Genomic DNA, 18,065 nt, shown 5'->3' on the forward strand with positions numbered 1-18,065 from the left:
ATTATCCTGGAGGTTATTCTTATGCATTATACAGATATCCTTTTTTAGTTTATGGTCTATAGGAGTAGAGGGAAGTACCTGAAACTGTAGAGTTGTGTTCCAGTAGCCATGTTTCTTGAAGATAGTTATATAATGATATAGCTTTTACAGTATAACTGTGTGATTGTGAAAACCTTGTGTCTGATGCTCCTTTTATCTAGGGTATGGACAGATGAGTAAAAGATTTGGTTAAAAAATAAACAAATAATAGGGGGATAAGGGTTAAAATAAATTGAGTAGATTGGAATATTAGTGGTCAATGAGAGAGAGGGGTAAGGGGTATGCTATGTATGTTTTTTTTCTTTTTTCTTTCTTTTGCTGGAGTGATGCAAATGTTCAAAAAATGATCATGGTGATGAATACACAGCTATGTGATGATACTGTGAGCCACTGATTGTATACTATGTATGGAATGTTTGTATGTCAAGAATGTTTGTTTAAGGTTTGACAATAAAAATTTAAAAAAAAAAATTCCGTGGCTTCACCTCCACAATCTACGTGAGAGCATTTCCATATCTTTTGCAAAGATTCCCATACCTCTCCCCCATATCCCCCACTTACTGACATTTGGCTTTGGCATATTGCCTTTGCTACAGTCAGTGGAAGCATATACTATTACAATAAAAAAAGTTAAATATTAAAAAAAATTAGGAGAAAAGACAGAATTTAACATATAGTTTATCTGCAATAATAATATCTGATGAATATTATATACATGGCTATACATGCAGACACATTGGAAATGATAAATGTAAATATAAATATAATATACCTTCTTTGTGTAACTCCACCATCATCTTTGATCTTTTCCCCATTCTTTAGGGGGCTGTCACTAATATGGGGTAGGGAGATGGAACTAGTCAATGTTCTGGACAGACTGGCCCCTCTGCATTTCAGGACTTATCTGGTACAGGGACTCATCTGGAGGTTGTAGGTTTCTGGAAAGTTACCCTAGTAGTGTATGGAACCTTTTGTAGAATCTTATATAATGTATTCTTTAGGATTGGCAGGAATGGTTTGGTTGGGGTTTGGCAAGTTATGATAGGTAGCAATGTCTAACTGAAGCTTGCATAAGAGTGACCTCCAGAGTAGCCTTTCGACTGTATTTGAATGATTTCAGCCACCGAAACCTTATTTGTTATACTTCTTTTCCCCCTTTTGGTCAGGATGACATTGTTGATCCCACAGTTTCAGGGCCAGGCTCATCCCAGGGAGTCATTTCCCATGCTGCCAGGGGGACTTTCTCCCCTGGATGCCATGTCCCATGTAAGGGGGAGGGCATTAGTTTTACTTGCAGTCAGGCTTAGAGAGAGAGAGAGAGAGGCCACATCTGGGCAACAGAAGAGGTCCTCTGGAGGTGACTCTTAGGCATACTTATATGCTCAGTTTCTCCACTACATACATAAGCTTCACAAGAGCAAGCCTCAAGATCAAGTGCTTGTCCTGTTGATTTGGGTGTCCATAATGTCTGACACAGTATCTGGGGTTTTCCCGATGGTAAAATTTAATAGTTGCATATTTTTTCTCTCATGCCTGAAGGGACTTTGCCAATACTTTTTGATTATTTACTTAATATACTCTGAAATGTATCCAGGCATTTATATTGAGCTATTCAGGATTAAGGGCTCTTCATTCTTATTCTGGGCTCCCTGTGTTTGGATTGTTTAAATGATGGAGAAACACTTTTAAAGTAGATTACTTACAAGGCTGTTAGTTTTTTTTTTGTCATGTGGGCTTACCACAGTGCTGTTTGAAAAGTTTCCTTTTTTAACATGTCTTGTAGTAGAAGTCTGATATCAGTGAATTCTCCCAATTTATATGTGTCTGAGGAAGTATTATTTATCCTCAGTTTTGAAAGGTACTTTTTTTCTGGGTTAAAAATCTTAGATGGATGGATTTTTTCCCCCCCATTTAGTATTTTAAAGATTTCTCTTTATTGTCTTCTGGCTTGCATAGTTTCTGATGAGAAGTCTACTGTCATTTATATCTTTGTTTCTCTGTATATGATGTATCTTCTTCTGCCTGCCTTTAAGATTTTCTTGTTACTATTGGTTTTCAGCAGTTTGATTATGATGTACCTTGACATGTACTTTTTAAAAAGTGTTTATTTTGCTTAAAATTTTCTGAGCATCTTGGATTTTATAGTTTTCAATAAATTTGGAATAATTTTGGCCATTAATTTTTCAGGTATTTGTTGTTTCCCCCTCCTTTTTCTGGGACTCCAATGTAATGTGTAAGACTGCTTATAATTATCCCATAGTTCACTGAGGCTTTGCTCAACTTATTTGGTAAGGACATTTCATAAGGGGTCCTGTATACTTGACATGCATCACAATGTTTGGGTTTTTCACTTTTGTTGATACCAAGATTGATAAAAATACAACAGTCTAATCTCTAAGTAGAAAATTTCCTCTCAAGCATTCCTATAATGACTCATCTAGTGATGTCTGTTGCATAGGCCACGTATTTCAGTAGGTATCACAGAATGGTTGTTTTGTTGTTCCTTATTTTTTGTTTTAATACAATTCTTTGCTTTGATTATTAGAGAATTTGAGCATCTTTTCATATGTTTATTGACCATTCAGTATTTCTGTTTTGAATTGTTCATGACATTACTGATTTTTCTAGTGAATAATCTTATTTTTATTATTTATTTATGAGAGTTCATAGGTCATAGATATTAACCTTTATCTGTTTGCATACTTTAAATAATTTTTCCAACTTTAAATACTTTTTCCAATTTGCCATTATCTTCTGCATAGACACTTTTGCAGTTATGTAGTCAATATTTTGTGGCTTTTTGATTTCAAGTCCTAAAGTAAGAGTTTCCATGCCCCAAGATAATAGGTAGGTAGTTTATTTTCTTTTTGGTACTTTTTTACATACATAGCTTAGGACATTTTGAACATATTTTTGATATGATTTAAGTTAGGAATCAAATTTACTTTCTGCATTTAGATAACCAGTTGTCCTAAAGCAATTTATTGCAAGTCTTCTCTATGCTACCTTGAATTGAGATGCCATACTTATTAAGGCATTACATTCACAAATTTAAGGTAGTCTTGTTTCTGGGTTCTGGTGTGGTTCATTGATATTATCATATTACCACAGTATTTAATTATAGTAGCTTTGTACTGTGTTTTAAGGTCCAGTTCATCATCATTAATCATTTATTCAGGTTTTACTAATTTTTTCACATATATGCTCTTCCATTTAAATTTTAATAATAGTTTGTGAATTTCTTCCATGAGACTTAAATCTAATGCAGTAGTAACTTGAAGGAGGGACACTGACTTAAAACAAATTGAGTCTTTCCATTTGGGAATGTAGTTTTTCTCTATTCAAAGCATGTTTTTTTTTGGTATGTTGTATGGTGTGGGTCACATTTCATTCTTTTTCCATGTGACTATCCCATTATTGTAGCACCATTTCTTGATTTTGTTCTGTTTTTTTAATTTTGGGAGGTACACAGGCAGGAAATCAAACCTGGTGTCCTGCATGGCCCGCAAGAAATCTCCCACTTAACTACCATTGCATCCCCCTGCACTGTTTTTAATTAATTTATTTCTTGGCATTTTGTATGTTTAGTGTTATTATTTTGTATTAGGCTATAAAGTAATTTATCATGATTTTTTGGATTGCACCTATAGAGTAATTTACTTCGTTTGTGATCAAGTACACCAGTCATACTTTAAAATGAGTGTAAACAAAATTAGAAGGAATGTGTTAAACATGTAAGAGGATAAACTCTTAAACTTAAAATATATAGATCATTTACTATTAATTAATATAAGTTAGAAATAGTTGAATTAGTTAATGGAAAATATAAATTATTGAAAATTGGTGAATTTATATTTAATAGTTTATAAAAGGGTGGAATATTACTTGTACTTGAAAGTAATAAATTGGCACTTAAAAATATAAATTCTCTAATGATAGTTTCTTTTTGTATTCTAGTTGGAACCTAAGTTTTATTAGGGAAAAACTCCTTCAGCATCATTTTTTTAAAAATGTAAAACTGATTAAATTACATCATTTAACTTGTGCTTTAGGATAGGAGTTACTTATTTGTTTTGATAATGGTCTGAATTCTGTTTATGAATGTTGTGAATAGAAATAATATATTCTTGGCAGATTAGAAGCTTAATGTTTTTCTTTTTCATATTACAGGTTTTGCAAAAGACATCAAATTAAATCAAATTCAAATATTCCCTGTGTCCCCAAAGACTTACTGATGATGTCTGAATTTGTTCTTCCACGATTTATTTTTTGTCTTATTCAGTACTTAAGAGAAGGCTATAATGAACCAGGTATGTCCTAATCCATTTCTTATTAGTACTTTTTAAACTCCCAATTAAAGTTTTAACTTTTCAGATACTGTTTTTCGCTTAACATGTTTCATGAGATGACTGTGAAAATACACAGATTGAACAAAAACACACTAAAAGTCAGTAACATTGTAGATACCTAATGGTTTGCTTTGTCTGGTACTTTCTGTTCCTGGGTTTTAGATGCTTTTGATTAGACTTTTTTGGCCTTTTGTAGTTGAGGAAATCATTTTATAGGGTTAATGTTATTCTATTTGTGATCATCTGATGATAGAGCAGAATTAAGAAGTGCTGGAAATATTCCAGTTTAAATTAGTTTTTTTTAGAAGATAAAGTACTATTTTACCAATCTGTTTTTGCATGTGTGTAGAGTTCTGTATATATCTTTATTCCTTTCCATATATGTAACAGCTTATGAGAGGGTCAAATTTTTCACTCCCATATTACTGACAGAATCTGTTGGTGTAAGCATTATGTTAGTATTAAAAAGGGAAAAAGAGCAGTTCAAATTGCAGGCATTCTTCTTAATTTTTAAGATTTAATTACAATCATGATTAATTTGCTTTAGTAAATATTTGGATTTAGGCTTGTCTCAAAGTTCTTAGTCTGATATTGTGAATTATAGATATCAGTTAGTGGTATGGAACAAATTCATTAACTTCTTATAATGTCCTTATCTTTCTAATGGCACCTGCATTTTTATTATATAAGGGATTTGAATTTTGTATTCTTTTTAGAGATTTAAATTAATTAATACTATAAATAATCTTATAAATTCAGTTTGAAATTGTGGCTCACATTTTTATTTTCTGTCCTCATCCTTAAATTGTGAGTAAATATATGTCTCTGCCTTTCTAAAAACTCTCTTATCTTCATTGTGAGCAAAAATTATGTTTCCTTATTTCTACATTTTAAACAAAAGATACTATTTTTTCTTAAGTATCTCTCTCAGAGTATATGTCTTAAAATACAGAAAGAAATATTAATTTAGTCTCACACTACTGTCTCTTTAGAAGGAAGGCAGCAGATATCAGCTGGGTTATTGAAATTGCCTTCTGTATCAGTTTTCATAAACTAAAAGACTCTTTGGGAACTTACATTTTTAAATTACAAATGTACTATTTTAGAAAAATAATAATTTGAAATAATTTATTATGAGAACCTTAAAAACTACCATTGGTTAAATCAAAGAGTATTTTATGCCTACATTTATTATGTTTATTTTTTCTTTTGATGACATTTAGCAATTATAAAAAGAAGATGACATAAGTATGTAACTCATAATTATCTGTTATTGTTATCTGAAAACATGAAAGAATGAATGGAGGCACATTTTTATTTATAGATGAACTTCATGAGCTTAGGTTCATGAAGATTTCTTCTTTATTTCTCTTTATATTACCACTTGTACTCAGCATTTATTTCTACTGTCTGTATAAAAAATACTGCATTATTTTGTATAGAATAAAACTGTTTAAAATGTGAAAAAAAAGAACTTGGAATCATCTAACCCAAGGTAATGTGACCAGAGATGTTATGATGTGACATTTGCCTACTGTCCTTAGATGGATTTCAGCACTCATGTTAGAGCTCTGGGAAACAAAGAACAAATATTAAACACCCATGTAATTGTATAAGTCATTGGGAGAGAATATAAAGATGAAAAATACATAGTATTAGTTTTTATGGGAGTGAGTAAGGTTTTTTGGATTTGGGTTCTAGTATTCAGAGTTATCTAATAGAATTCAATCCACACATTATCTTTGAACTAGGTCATGAGTTTCTTGGGGGCAAGAATTATGTCTTATTTAGTTTTGCTTCTCTGTACTTACAGTATAGAAGAGGCTGAATAAACGTTGAATGAACTTGATGTCCCCTTCCCTAGGCACCCTGTTTGCTCCCTTGTACACTTTCTTCTTTTAACCAATTATGGCTGAACCTTAAATCTCTCTATTTACTTCATTGTTTTAGGCCTCAGTTTCTCTAAAATATCTTTTTCTTTTCATTTTTAATATTCTTTTTTAGTTACTGTCCAAGTTTCTTATTTCCCCCTCTATCTCTACTAAGCATATGTTGCCTTGTTTTTTATTTTTAGTAAAAATATTCAGATTTATAAAAACTGTTATCTTTCATTTTAGTTTCTTTGGTCTTTAGCTAAAATGAGTCTGTATTGGAATATAATGAGGATAGGATATTTGCTATAAAGGTTTAAATTTACAGCTGACATAAATTTGTCCTACTATTCTTATACTATTCTCAATATATTTGAATTCTGTCTTCTTTCATTCTAGGGAATGATTTTAACTTTTTCCTAAACACTATCTTATTTTGAAATGATATATGTTTACATTTATATATCTTGAAGTTTAGGACCCTCAATTCTAATGCTTCTTACACAGATTAAGTGCTTTAATTCCTTATGGGTTATCTCCTCCATTCCTCATCTGCTTTTTCTAAAAAAACTGAATCCCTGAGCAACCCTGCTGTAGGTTGGGTGCTGTGCTGATATCAGCTTTTTAAACAGAAATCTAAGTGACTTTTTTGATAATAAAGTACTGTCATCTAAGCCTCTATAATTTCAAAATAATAAATACTGTTTATTCTTAGCAAAATATTTAAAAGAAAGTTGCACCTAATTATTATCTTTTTATTTAGCAGCTGATGTACCATCAGAAAAAGACCTTAATAGAGTCCTTCAGCTTTTGGAACCTCAAATTTCCTTTTTAGAAGACCTAACTAAAATGGGAGGAGCAATGCGGTCTGTTCTTACTCAGGTTTTGACAAACCAACAGAACTACAAAGATCTGACTTCTGGTGAGTAAAACATTAGAATAGGAGAGAAAGTCATTATATTTTACTTTTATCACTGTTGTCATAAGAAGTTGTATGTTTTAGAGCTCAAAAATAAAAAGTAGATTCTTCATAGAATCCTAAAGCTGGATGTTATTAAGAGAACTTATTTTATAGACAGGAAACGTAACCCACAGAAAAATTAAATGACCTGTACAAGACCTCACAACCAATTTATGATAGAGTTGGTGTTAGAACCCAGGTCTCCTAACTTAATTTGACATTGTAGTATGAAATATTCATATTATGTTCCCTCCTTAAACAGTAATAACAACCACTTCTGTTTCTTCAGTTTTGGCATTCTAAACTTGTGAGTTCTATGGTTAGTCTTTCATAATAGCAGAGTTTAAGTTATAAAACTTAGAATTGTTTAATATATGTGTTCATGAAATACCCTTATAACAATACCTTATTTTTTATTACAGTATTTTTTATTGTGAAATATATATACAGAAAAGCAATAAATTTCAAAGTACATTGTAACAAGTAGTTATAGAACAAACTTCAGAATTTAGTATGGGTTATAGTTCCACAATTTTAGGTTTTTCCTTTTAGCTGTTCCAAGACACTGGAGACTAAAAGAAGTATCGATATAATGAGTGATTCAGCAGTCATACTCATTTGTTAAATCCCGTCTTCTCTGTCATAACTCCTCCTTCTCCTTTGATCCTTCCCCCAATCTTTAAGCTTATTTGGGCTAGCCCATTCTAACTTTTTCATGTTGGGAAGGGCTATCAATAATACGAAATAGGGGGATGGAACTAGTTGGTGTTTTCTGGAGAGGCTGGCCACTCTGGGTTTCAGGACTCATCTGGCCTAGGAACCCATCTGAGGGTTGTAGGTTTCTGGAAAGTAGAACTTTTGTAGAGTCTCAGAGCCCCAGGCATTCTTTAGGGTTGACAGGAATGTTTTTGGTTGGGGGTTGGCAAACCATGGTAAATAGTGATATCTAGCTGAAGCTTGTGTAAGAGTAGCCTCCAGAATAACCTTATGAGTCTATTTGAACTCTCTCAACCACTAACACCTTATTTTGTAACAATTATTTCCCCCCATTTAATTAGGTAGGCATTGTCTGTCCCACAGAAACTAAGGCCAGAATGCTTTAGTGTTTACTCCTCAAATTTATAGTATAAGAGATGTATCAGTTATTTAAAAATCTTGCTACAACTGTTTTCTTAAATTGTGAAATATAACATATATACAAAAAGCAATAAATTTCAGAGTACATTGTGACAAGTAGTTATAGAACAGGTTTCAAAGTTTGGTATGGGTTACTGTTCCACAATTTCAGATTTTTCCTTCTAGCTGCTCCAAAACACTGGAGACTAAAAAGAAATAGCAATATAATGACTTAGTAGGTATACACATTTGTTAAATCCTAACATCTCTGTTACATCTCCTCCTTTTCCTTTGATCCTTTTCCCATTCTTAAGGAATATTTGGGTCTTGCCCATTCTAACTTTTTACATGTTGAAAAGGATTATCAACAATATGGAATAGGGGGATGAAACTGGTTGATGTTCTTGGAGATACTGGCATCTCTGGGTTTTAGAACTTATCTGGCCTAGAAACCATCCAAAGGTTTTAGGTTTCTGAAAAGTAAACTTAGTGTGTGCAACTTTTGTAGGATCTCACTTAGAGCTCTGGGTGTTCTTTAGGGTTGATAGGAATGATGTTCGTTGGGTTTGGTGAACTGTGGCAATTAGCAGTAACTAGATGAAGCTTGCATAGAAGTAGCCTCCACAATAGCCTGTTAACTCTATTAGAACTCTCATAGCCACTGATACTTTGTTACAATTCTTTCCCCCCTTTTGGTCAGGAAGGCATTGTGAGCCCATGGTGTCAGGGCTAGGCTCATTCCTCGGAGTTATGTCCCATGTTGCCAGGGAGACTCACATTCCTGCATGTCATGTACCATATGGGAGGGGCTACCACTATTTTTAAGTATTCTTTTTTGCTGGACCATGGCAGCATGTTTTTTTTTTTTTTAAATTAAAAAAAAATTTTTTTTTTATTAGTTAAAAAAATTAACTAACGCAACATTTAGAAATCATTCCATTCTACATATACAATCAGTAATTCTTAATATCATCACATAGATGCATATTCATCATTTCTTAGTACATTTGCATTGACTTAGAAAAAGAAATAGAAAGACAACAGAAAAAGAAATAAAATGATAATAGAGAGAAAAAATAAAAAAAACTATACCTCAGATGCAGCTTCATTCAGTGTTTTAACATAATTACATTACAATTAGGTAGTATTGTGCTGTCCATTTCTGAGTTTTTGTATCTAGTCCTGTTGCACAGTCTGTATCCTGACTTCAGCTCCAGTTACCCATTATCTTACCCTATTTCTATCTCCTGATGGTCTCTGTTACCAATGACATATTCCAAGTTTATTCTCTAATGTTGGTTCACATCAGTGGGACCATTCAGTATTTGTCCTTTAGTTTTTGGCTAGTCTCACTCAGCATAATGTTCTCTAGGTCCATCCATGTTATTACATGCTTCATAAGTTTATTCTGTCTTAAAGCTGCATAATATTCCATCGTATGTATATACCACAGTTTGTTTAGCCACTCGTCTGTTGATGGACATTTTGGCTGTTTCCATCTCTTTGCAATTGTAAATAATGCTGCTATAAACATTGGTGTGCAAATGTCTGTTTGTGTCTTTGCCCTTAAGTCCTCTGAGTAGATACCTAGCAATGGTATTGCTGGGTCGTATGGCAATTCTATATTCAGCTTTTTGAGGAACCGCCAAACTGCCTTCCACAGTGGTTGCACCATTTGACATTCCCACCAACAGTGGATAAGTGTGCCTCTTTCTCCACATCCTCTCCAGCACTTGTCATTTTCTGTTTTGTTGATGATGGCCATTCTGGTGGGTGTGAGATGATATCTGATTGTGGTTTTGATTTGCATTTCTCTAATGGCCAGGGACATTGAGCATCTCTTCATGTGCCTTTTGGCCATTTGTATTTCCTCTTCTGAGAGGTGTCTGTTCAAGTCTTTTTCCCATTTTGTAATTGGATTGGCTGTCTTTTTGTTGTTGAGTTGAACAATCTCTTTATAAATTCTGGATACTAGACCTTTATCTGATACGTTGTTTCCAAATATTGTCTCCCATTGTGTAGGCTGTCTTTCTACTTTCTTGATGAAGTTCTTTGATGCACAAAAGTGTTTAATTTTGAGGAGCTCCCATTTATTTATTTCCTTCTTCAGTGCTCTTGCTTTAGGTTTAAGGTCCATAAAACTGCCTCCAATTATAAGATTCATAAGATATCTCCCTACATTTTCTTTTAACTGTTTTATGGTCTTAGACCTAATGTTTAGATCTTTGATCCATTTTGAGTTAAGTTTTGTATAGGGTGTGAGATACGGGTCCTCTTTCATTCTTTTGCATATGGATATCGAGTTCTCTAGGCACCATTTATTGAAGAGACTATTCTGTCCCAGGTGAGTTGGCTTGACTGCCTTATCAAAGATCACATGTCCATAGATGAGAGGGTCTATATCTGAGCACTCTATTCGATTCCATTGGTCGATATGCCAGTACCATGCTGTTTTCACCACTGTGGCTTCATAATATGCCTTAAAGTCAGGCAGCGTGAGACCTCCAGCTTCGTTTTTTTTCCTCAAGATACTTTTAGCAATTCGGGGCACCCTGCCCTTCCAGATAAATTTGCTTATTGGTTTTTCTATTTCTGAAAAATAAGTTGTTGGGATTTTGATTGGTATTGCATTGAATCTGTAAATCAATTTAGGTAGGATTGACATCTTAACTATATTTAGTCTTCCAATCCATGAACACGGTATGCCCTTCCATCTGTTTAGGTCTTCTGTGATTTCTTTTAACAGTTTTTTGTAGTTTTCTTTTTATAGGTCTTTTGTCTCTTCAGTTAAATTTATTCCTAGGTATTTTATTCTTTTAGTTGCAATTGTAAATGGGATTCGTTTCTTATTTCCCCCTCAGCTTGTTCGTTGCTAGTGTATAGAAACACTACATATTTTTGAATGTTGATCTTGTAACCTGCCACTTTGCTGTACTCATTTATTAGCTCTAGTAGTTTTGCTGTGGATTTTTCAGGGTTTTCGACATATTGTATCATATCATCTGCAAACAGTGATAGTTTTACTTCTTCCTTTCCAATTTTGATGCCTTGTATTTCTTTTTCTTGTCTAATTGCTCTGGCTAGAACCTCCAACACGATGCTGAATAACAGTGGTGATAATGGACATCCTTGTCTTGTTCCTGATCTTAGGGGGAAAGTTTTCAATTTTTCCCCATTGAGGATGATATTAGCTGTGGGTTTTTCATATATTCCCTCTATCATTTTAAGGAGGTTCCCTTGTATTCCTATCCTTTGAAGTGTTTTCAACAGGAAAGGATGTTGAATCTTGTCAAATGCCTTCTCTGCATCAATTGAGATGATCATGTGATTTTTCTGCTTTGATTTGTTGATGTGGTGTATTACATTAATTGATTTTCTTATGTTGAACCATCCTTGCATACCTGGGATGAATCCTACTTGGTCATGATGTATAATTCTTTTAATGGCAGCATGTTTTAAAAATTAAAGTTTAGCATGTTCTTTTAGAGCAAATTTTTATGTGTATTGTTTACCATGTGTTATTTTGAGATACTCTTAATTGGATATATTTATTTCTTCAACAGGTACTTGTTAAGCAAACTACTATGTACTCTGTGGTGGGCCTTGGAGGTTTAGGTGGGGAAGATAAACAGTAAACTAGGTAATCCTGTCTCTTCTTTATTAGTCATAGGGTCTAGGGAGTGAGACGATAGTATTATATTATATAAAATAGTAAATGCCATGAAAGGGTAGAACAGGTGGTTATAAAAGGGAGACTTGATTTCACTAGTGGAAGAAAGTGGAGAAGCTTTACTGAGGAAGCAGCATTTAAAGAAACCTAAAGGTGAGAGGAAGTCATTTAGCTAGAAGGGGATTGACTGATAATGACTGGAGTTAGAGTCCAAACATGGGAGAAATCTCTCTTCTGGCTGCTGGATATAACCCTTCTTTTTTTTTTTTTTCACAATCACGCAATCATATTGTGAAAGCTATATCGTTATACAATCATCTTCAAGAAACATGACTACTGGAACACAGCTCTACAGTTTCAGGCTTGTCCCTCTAACCTCTCTAATACACCTTAAACTAAAAAGGGGATATCTATGTAATGCGTAAGAATAACCTCCAGGATAACCTCTTGACTGTTTGAAATCTCTCAGCCACTGATGCTTTATTTTGTCTCATTTCTCTCTTTCCCCTTCCGGATGGACTTAGCCCTTCTATTGTAAACAGTGTAAAATTGGACAAAATGGAGACATCTGTTTTTAGGCATTTACAACATGCAGCATAAGACTGTAAGCCCTTCTGAGAAGAGAAAAGCATGAGATGAGTCCATGATTGCTCTGGCTCTTTGTCCTGTGACAACTTCCAGAATGTAATGTGGCAAACTGTCATCTAAGCATTGTGGTTCTGCTGAGCTAAGAAGGCAGAGATCACAGTGTGGAGAGCCGAAGCAGTTGGAATTTGTAGACTTTCTCTGGGGCAGAACATCAAAAGGGTGATGGGGCAGGTGTGTGGAGAACCCCTGAAAGTCCTTGGCTGAGTACTGAATGGATATGCACAGGATGAGACTTACTAGAGAGTGACTTCTATGGGGTTGAAAGCAGAACATTAGAGGTTGAACAGTGCTGGGGGACATGGGCGTTTTAGCTTAGCTGCATTGGAGGGAGCTGTTTTTACCCCAAGCATCTAGTTGAGATATAAGGAGGCCAAACCTTAGGATAATCATCAAGTCTTAGAATAAGGTCTACTCCAAACCAGCCTTAATCCCTGACAATTTCTACAAGAGGAATAGAGTTTGGAGTTGATGTCTGCCAATTTAGAAGGCCTTGGGAGCACCTCAGCTTTCCACAGATCTGCCCCTAATAAATGTAAACCCAAGCCTTCATGAGTTCTAGGTGATCATTCTATAAATGAATTGTATTTTAATACAAAATTTAATACTCTATAGAGGAAGAGAACAAATCCAAAATCTTCTAAATATGTCAGTAGAATGTCCATATACAGCAAAAATTGCTAGATATGAAGGAAAATAAGAAAGTGTGCCCTATAGTCAAGAAAAAGAACGGTCACTAGAAATTCACCAGATATTGGATTTAGCAGATAAAGAATGTTAAAGCAGCTGTTATAAATGTGTTCCAAAATTAAAAAAAAACATATTCAAAGAACTAAAGGAAAATATGAGTTAATATAGAAAAAAATCTTCATGAAGAAATACAAACAATAAAAAGAACCAAGAAGTAATTGTAGAATTGAAAGTTACTGTAAAGTACAATATCTGAATTGAAAATTTCATTGGATGGGCTTAGAAGCAGATTGGAGATGGTAGAAGAAAGAGTCAATTAATTTGAAGATTATTTTATTGATAATTCAATGTGAAGAACAGGGAGAAGATAAAAGGAAACATGACAGTGCCTCAGATAACTATTAGACAGTATCAGATGATCTAATATAACATGCAGTTGGAATCCCAGAATGAGAGGAATATGGGAATGGGGTGGAATAAAATATTTAAAGAAATAATGACTAGAATTTTCCAAATTGGACGAGAAATGTTGATTTACAGATGCAAGAAGGGCTCTAAACAAGATAAATATAACGAAAACCACATTTAGATACCTCATAGATTCCAGGCAGAAGGATGAGCATGTAAGAATATTTATAGGTAAGAATGAGCTTATTTTTTATAAGGGACTGAGAGAAGGCTGGTGGTTGAAATGAAATAATTGTTGGGCATTAATGGCAAAAATAAAGCTACTATATTAGACTAGATCCAGACCAGGCAGGTCCTCATGGGCAATGTGAGATTTTATATTTATCCTGAATGTTGTAGGAGGTCAAAGAAATATTTTAAGGTGAAAACTGACATAATTGGATATGTGTTTTAAAAAGATGACTTGTTTGGTTAAGAATAGGTTGCAATGCACAAGAATAGACGCTAAAGTATAGCAAGTCTGAGATAAAGATGATGCTAGTTTGAATAGTAGCGATGAAGATGGAGAGAGGTAAAAAAATAAAACAAAGCCAAACCCCGGTGGAGGGAGTCTTTTTAAAAATTCAACCTAGAAATTGGTTGTTTATTTAGAAAGAGAATAAGCAGGTTGTTGTATTTTGTTTTGTTTTGTTGAAAGTTTTTTGTTTTTTTTTTTAAGTGTTTTCTTAATCATTATTAAGACTATCTTTGGAGTGATTTGGGGAAAATGCTCTCTTTTATTTCCACAGTTTTTTTAACTTAAAATTTTTTTTTATTGTGAAATATAACATATATACAGAAAAACTATAAATTTCCAAGTACATTTTAGCAAGTAGTTATAGAACAGATTTTAGTTTGATATGGGTTACAGTTACACAATTTTTTGTTTTTCTTCTAGCTGCTCCGAGACATGGAAACCAACAGGAATAACAATATAGTGATTCCACAGTCATACTCATTTTTTAAATTCTATCTTCTCTGTTATACTCCTCCTTCTTTTTAAATAACATATATACATAAAAGCAATAAATTTCAAAGTACATCACAACAATTAGTTGTAGAACAGGTTTCAGAGTTTGACATGGATTACAGTTCCACAATTTTAGGTCTGGCTGCTCTAAGATGCTGGAGGCCAAAAGAAATATCAGTATAATGATTCAGCACTCATACTTATTTGTTAAATCCGACCTTCTTTGTATAACTCCACTATCACCTTTGATCTTTCTTCCACTGTTTTGACAGTATTTTAAAATTCTAGTTTCTTGAAATTAAAAGCAACAAAAATCCTTACGCAACTTTTTGTAGTTAAAGTACTTAGAAATCCCATTAGATTTTCAAAACTTTGAAATTTGTAGTGTAGAATTTCTATGGTACTTGCTTATTCTCTCAATAGCCATTTTATTATTCTGAGACTCATTTTCTTCACCTATAAAAATGGTATTATATGTTCTCTCGGGGTTGTTATGAGGGGTCAACAAAATGTATTTTGTCATGCAGTTTTTATCTGTCATTGTTAAAGATAAGTAACATGGCATCTATTATTGAGGAGATATTTAATCATTTCTGTAATACAGGAGAAATAGGGAGTATGGGAGCCTGGAGGTTTCTTATTATTCATAAATTAATCATGGTTGTTTTAATATTGGTCGTAAATTAATGGATAGAATTATTCCCATCTGTTTATTTGGTATTGTAGCTTTTTTTTTCTTTTTCCCTTAAGAACAGCCCAGAGAGATTTGAAATGTTTTTTAAAACTTTTCTATTATAATTATTGAGGCTAAAAAAGAGAGGAAACAGAGAAAAGCTCAGCAAATACTAGAGAAAGAAACTATTTGTGTATTTATATAATGAAACAAATTGAGACCTTAATTTAAGATATATAATCTGTATAAGAGATAATATTGGTAATTTGGCTCTCAGAGTAATATTTTTTCCAGAGAAATCTCAAATATCAGATTGATATTTGTTAATTTTAAGAAAATTATTATTGTTAATTTTAATAAAAATTATATGAATATAATTAGAAGGGGGAATGCTAGATTGTACATACAGCAACAGACTAAAAATTTTTTATCAGTATTGTTAATTGTGTTCACAGTGTTGTGCTAACATTACCGCCATCCATTTAGAAAACATTGCCATCATTCCAAACAGGAGCTCTGTACACTTTAACCCTTAATTTCCCATTCCCTTTCCCCACCCCATTGCCTGGTAACTTATATTCTATATCTGATTCTATGAGTTTGTTTATTCTGATTATTTCAAATCAGTGAGATCATGCTATTTGTCCTTTTGTGTCTGGCTTATTTTACTCAACGTGATGTCTTCAAGTTTCATCCATGATGTTGCATGTATCATGACTTCATTCTTTTTTATGGCTAAATAATATTCTATTTATGTATATACCACATTTTATTTGTCCATTCATCAGTTGATGGGCAGTTGGGTCTATCTTTTGGCAATTGCGGGTAATATTGCTGTGAACACCAGTATGCAAATAACTGTTTGAGTCCCTGCTTTCAATTATTTAGGCTATATACCTTGTAGTAGGATTGCTGGGCCATATGGTAGTTCTGTACTTAGTTTTCTGAAAAACTGACAGTCTTCTAGAGTGGCTGCACCATATTACTTTGCCACCGCAATGAATGAGTGTTCTTATTTTTCTGCATCCTCTCCTATACTTGTTATTTTCTGTTTTTTCTTTTTTTAATAACAGCAATTCTAATGGGTGTGAATGGTATCTTGTGTGGTTTTTTTTTTTTATGTCAAAGCACACTGCAACATTAGTTGTAGGACAGATTTCAGAGTTTGGTATGGGTTATAGTTCTACTATTTCAGGTTTTTCCTTCTAGCTGCTCCAAGACACTGGAGACTAGAAAAAATATCAATATAATGGTTCAACAATTGTACTCATTTGTTAAATCCTATCTTCTCTGTTATAACTCCATCTTCTTTGATCCTTCTCCCGATTTTTAGGGGTATTTGGGCTATACCCATTCTACCTTTTCATGTTGGAAAGGGCTGCTGATAATATAGGATAGGGGGATGGAACTAGTTGATGTGTTGTGGAGTGGCTGCCTCCCGCCAGGGTTTCAGGACTTATCTGGCCTGGGAACCCGTCTGGAGGTTGTAGGTTTCTGAAAAGTAATCACAGTGTATGGAACCTTGTGGAATCTCAGATAGAGCTGTAGGTGTTCTTTAGGATTGACAGGAACAGTTTTGGTGGGGGGTTGGCAAACCTTGATAAATAGCAATATTTAGCTGAAGCTTGCAGAAGAGTAGTCTACAGAATAGCCTCTCAACTCTGAATTCTCTCAGCCACTGATATCTTATTTTGTTACATATCTTTTTCCCCTTTTGGTCAGACCAGGCTTGTCCCTGGGAGTCATGTCCCACATTGCCAGGGAGACTTACATCCCTGGGAGTCATGTCCCATGTAGAGAGGGGGAGGACAGTGAGTTTGCTTGCTGTGTTGGTTGAGAGAGAGCTAGGTCACTTCTGAGTCACAAAAGAGGCTCTCAGCAGGGGGAAGAGAAGGGGTGACTGTTAGGCCTAATTTTAAGTAGGTTTAGCTTATCATTTTTGAGGATAAGTTTCGTATGAACAAACCCCAAGATTAGGGCTCGGCCTATTGATTTGGTTGTTCGCACTGCTTGTGGGAATCAGGAATTCTCCATATGGGGAAGTTGAATTTCCCCCTTTCTCTCCATTCCCCCAAGGGGACTTTGCAAATACTTCTTTTTTCTTTTTTTGCATGTGCAGGCACTGAGAATTGAACCTGGGTTTCTGGCATTGCAGGTGAGAAATCTGCCTGCTGAGCCACCATCGCCCACCCCGCAAATACTTCTTTATTCATTGTTCTGATCACTCTGGGATTTATTGGGGCATCACACTGGACAAACCTGTAGCAATATCGGGCAGAAATCCTGGGATGAGCTGGAACCTGGCATTAAGGAGTGGGTGAAGGAAAGAACCTGAAACTGTTAAGCTGTGTTCTAGTAGCTTTGATTCTTGAAGATGATTAAATAGAGATAGAACTTTTACACTGTCGTTGTGTGATTTTGAAAACCTTGTGTCTGACACCCCTTTTATCCAGGGTATGGACAGATGAGTAAAAAAATATGGATAAAAAAATAAATAGTAGGGGCACAAAGGGTAAAATAAATTGGGTAGATGGAAATACTAGAGGTCAGTCAGAGAGAGGGGTAAGGCATATGGTATGTAAGTTTTTTTCTCATTTCTTTTTCTGTAGTGATGCAAATGTTCTAAAAAATGAT

The 18,065-nt window shown here is 34.1% G+C and overlaps 1 protein-coding gene across 7 annotated transcripts in view; it reads left to right on the forward strand.

Moving 5' to 3' along the window:
• UBR3 (ubiquitin protein ligase E3 component n-recognin 3) overlaps window positions 1-18,065 on the forward strand; it is a 296,599-nt gene that overhangs the window by 18,555 nt on the left and 259,979 nt on the right. For 4 of the 7 annotated variants that reach the window (XM_077154105.1, XM_077154107.1, XM_077154108.1 and 1 more), the window contains exons 2-3: window positions 4,210-4,349; window positions 7,023-7,181. In XM_077154105.1, the coding sequence (XP_077010220.1) occupies window positions 4,210-4,349; window positions 7,023-7,181 (299 nt within the window). Of the gene's footprint in view, window positions 1-2,187; window positions 2,328-4,209; window positions 4,350-7,022; window positions 7,182-18,065 lie in introns of those variants that run through there. The other 3 variants (XM_077154106.1, XM_077154111.1, XM_077154110.1) reach the window with 2 other exon arrangements.

The sequence above is a fragment of the Tamandua tetradactyla genome, chromosome 3 (genome assembly GCF_023851605.1).
Source record: "Tamandua tetradactyla isolate mTamTet1 chromosome 3, mTamTet1.pri, whole genome shotgun sequence".
Lineage (NCBI taxonomy): Eukaryota > Metazoa > Chordata > Mammalia > Pilosa > Myrmecophagidae > Tamandua > Tamandua tetradactyla.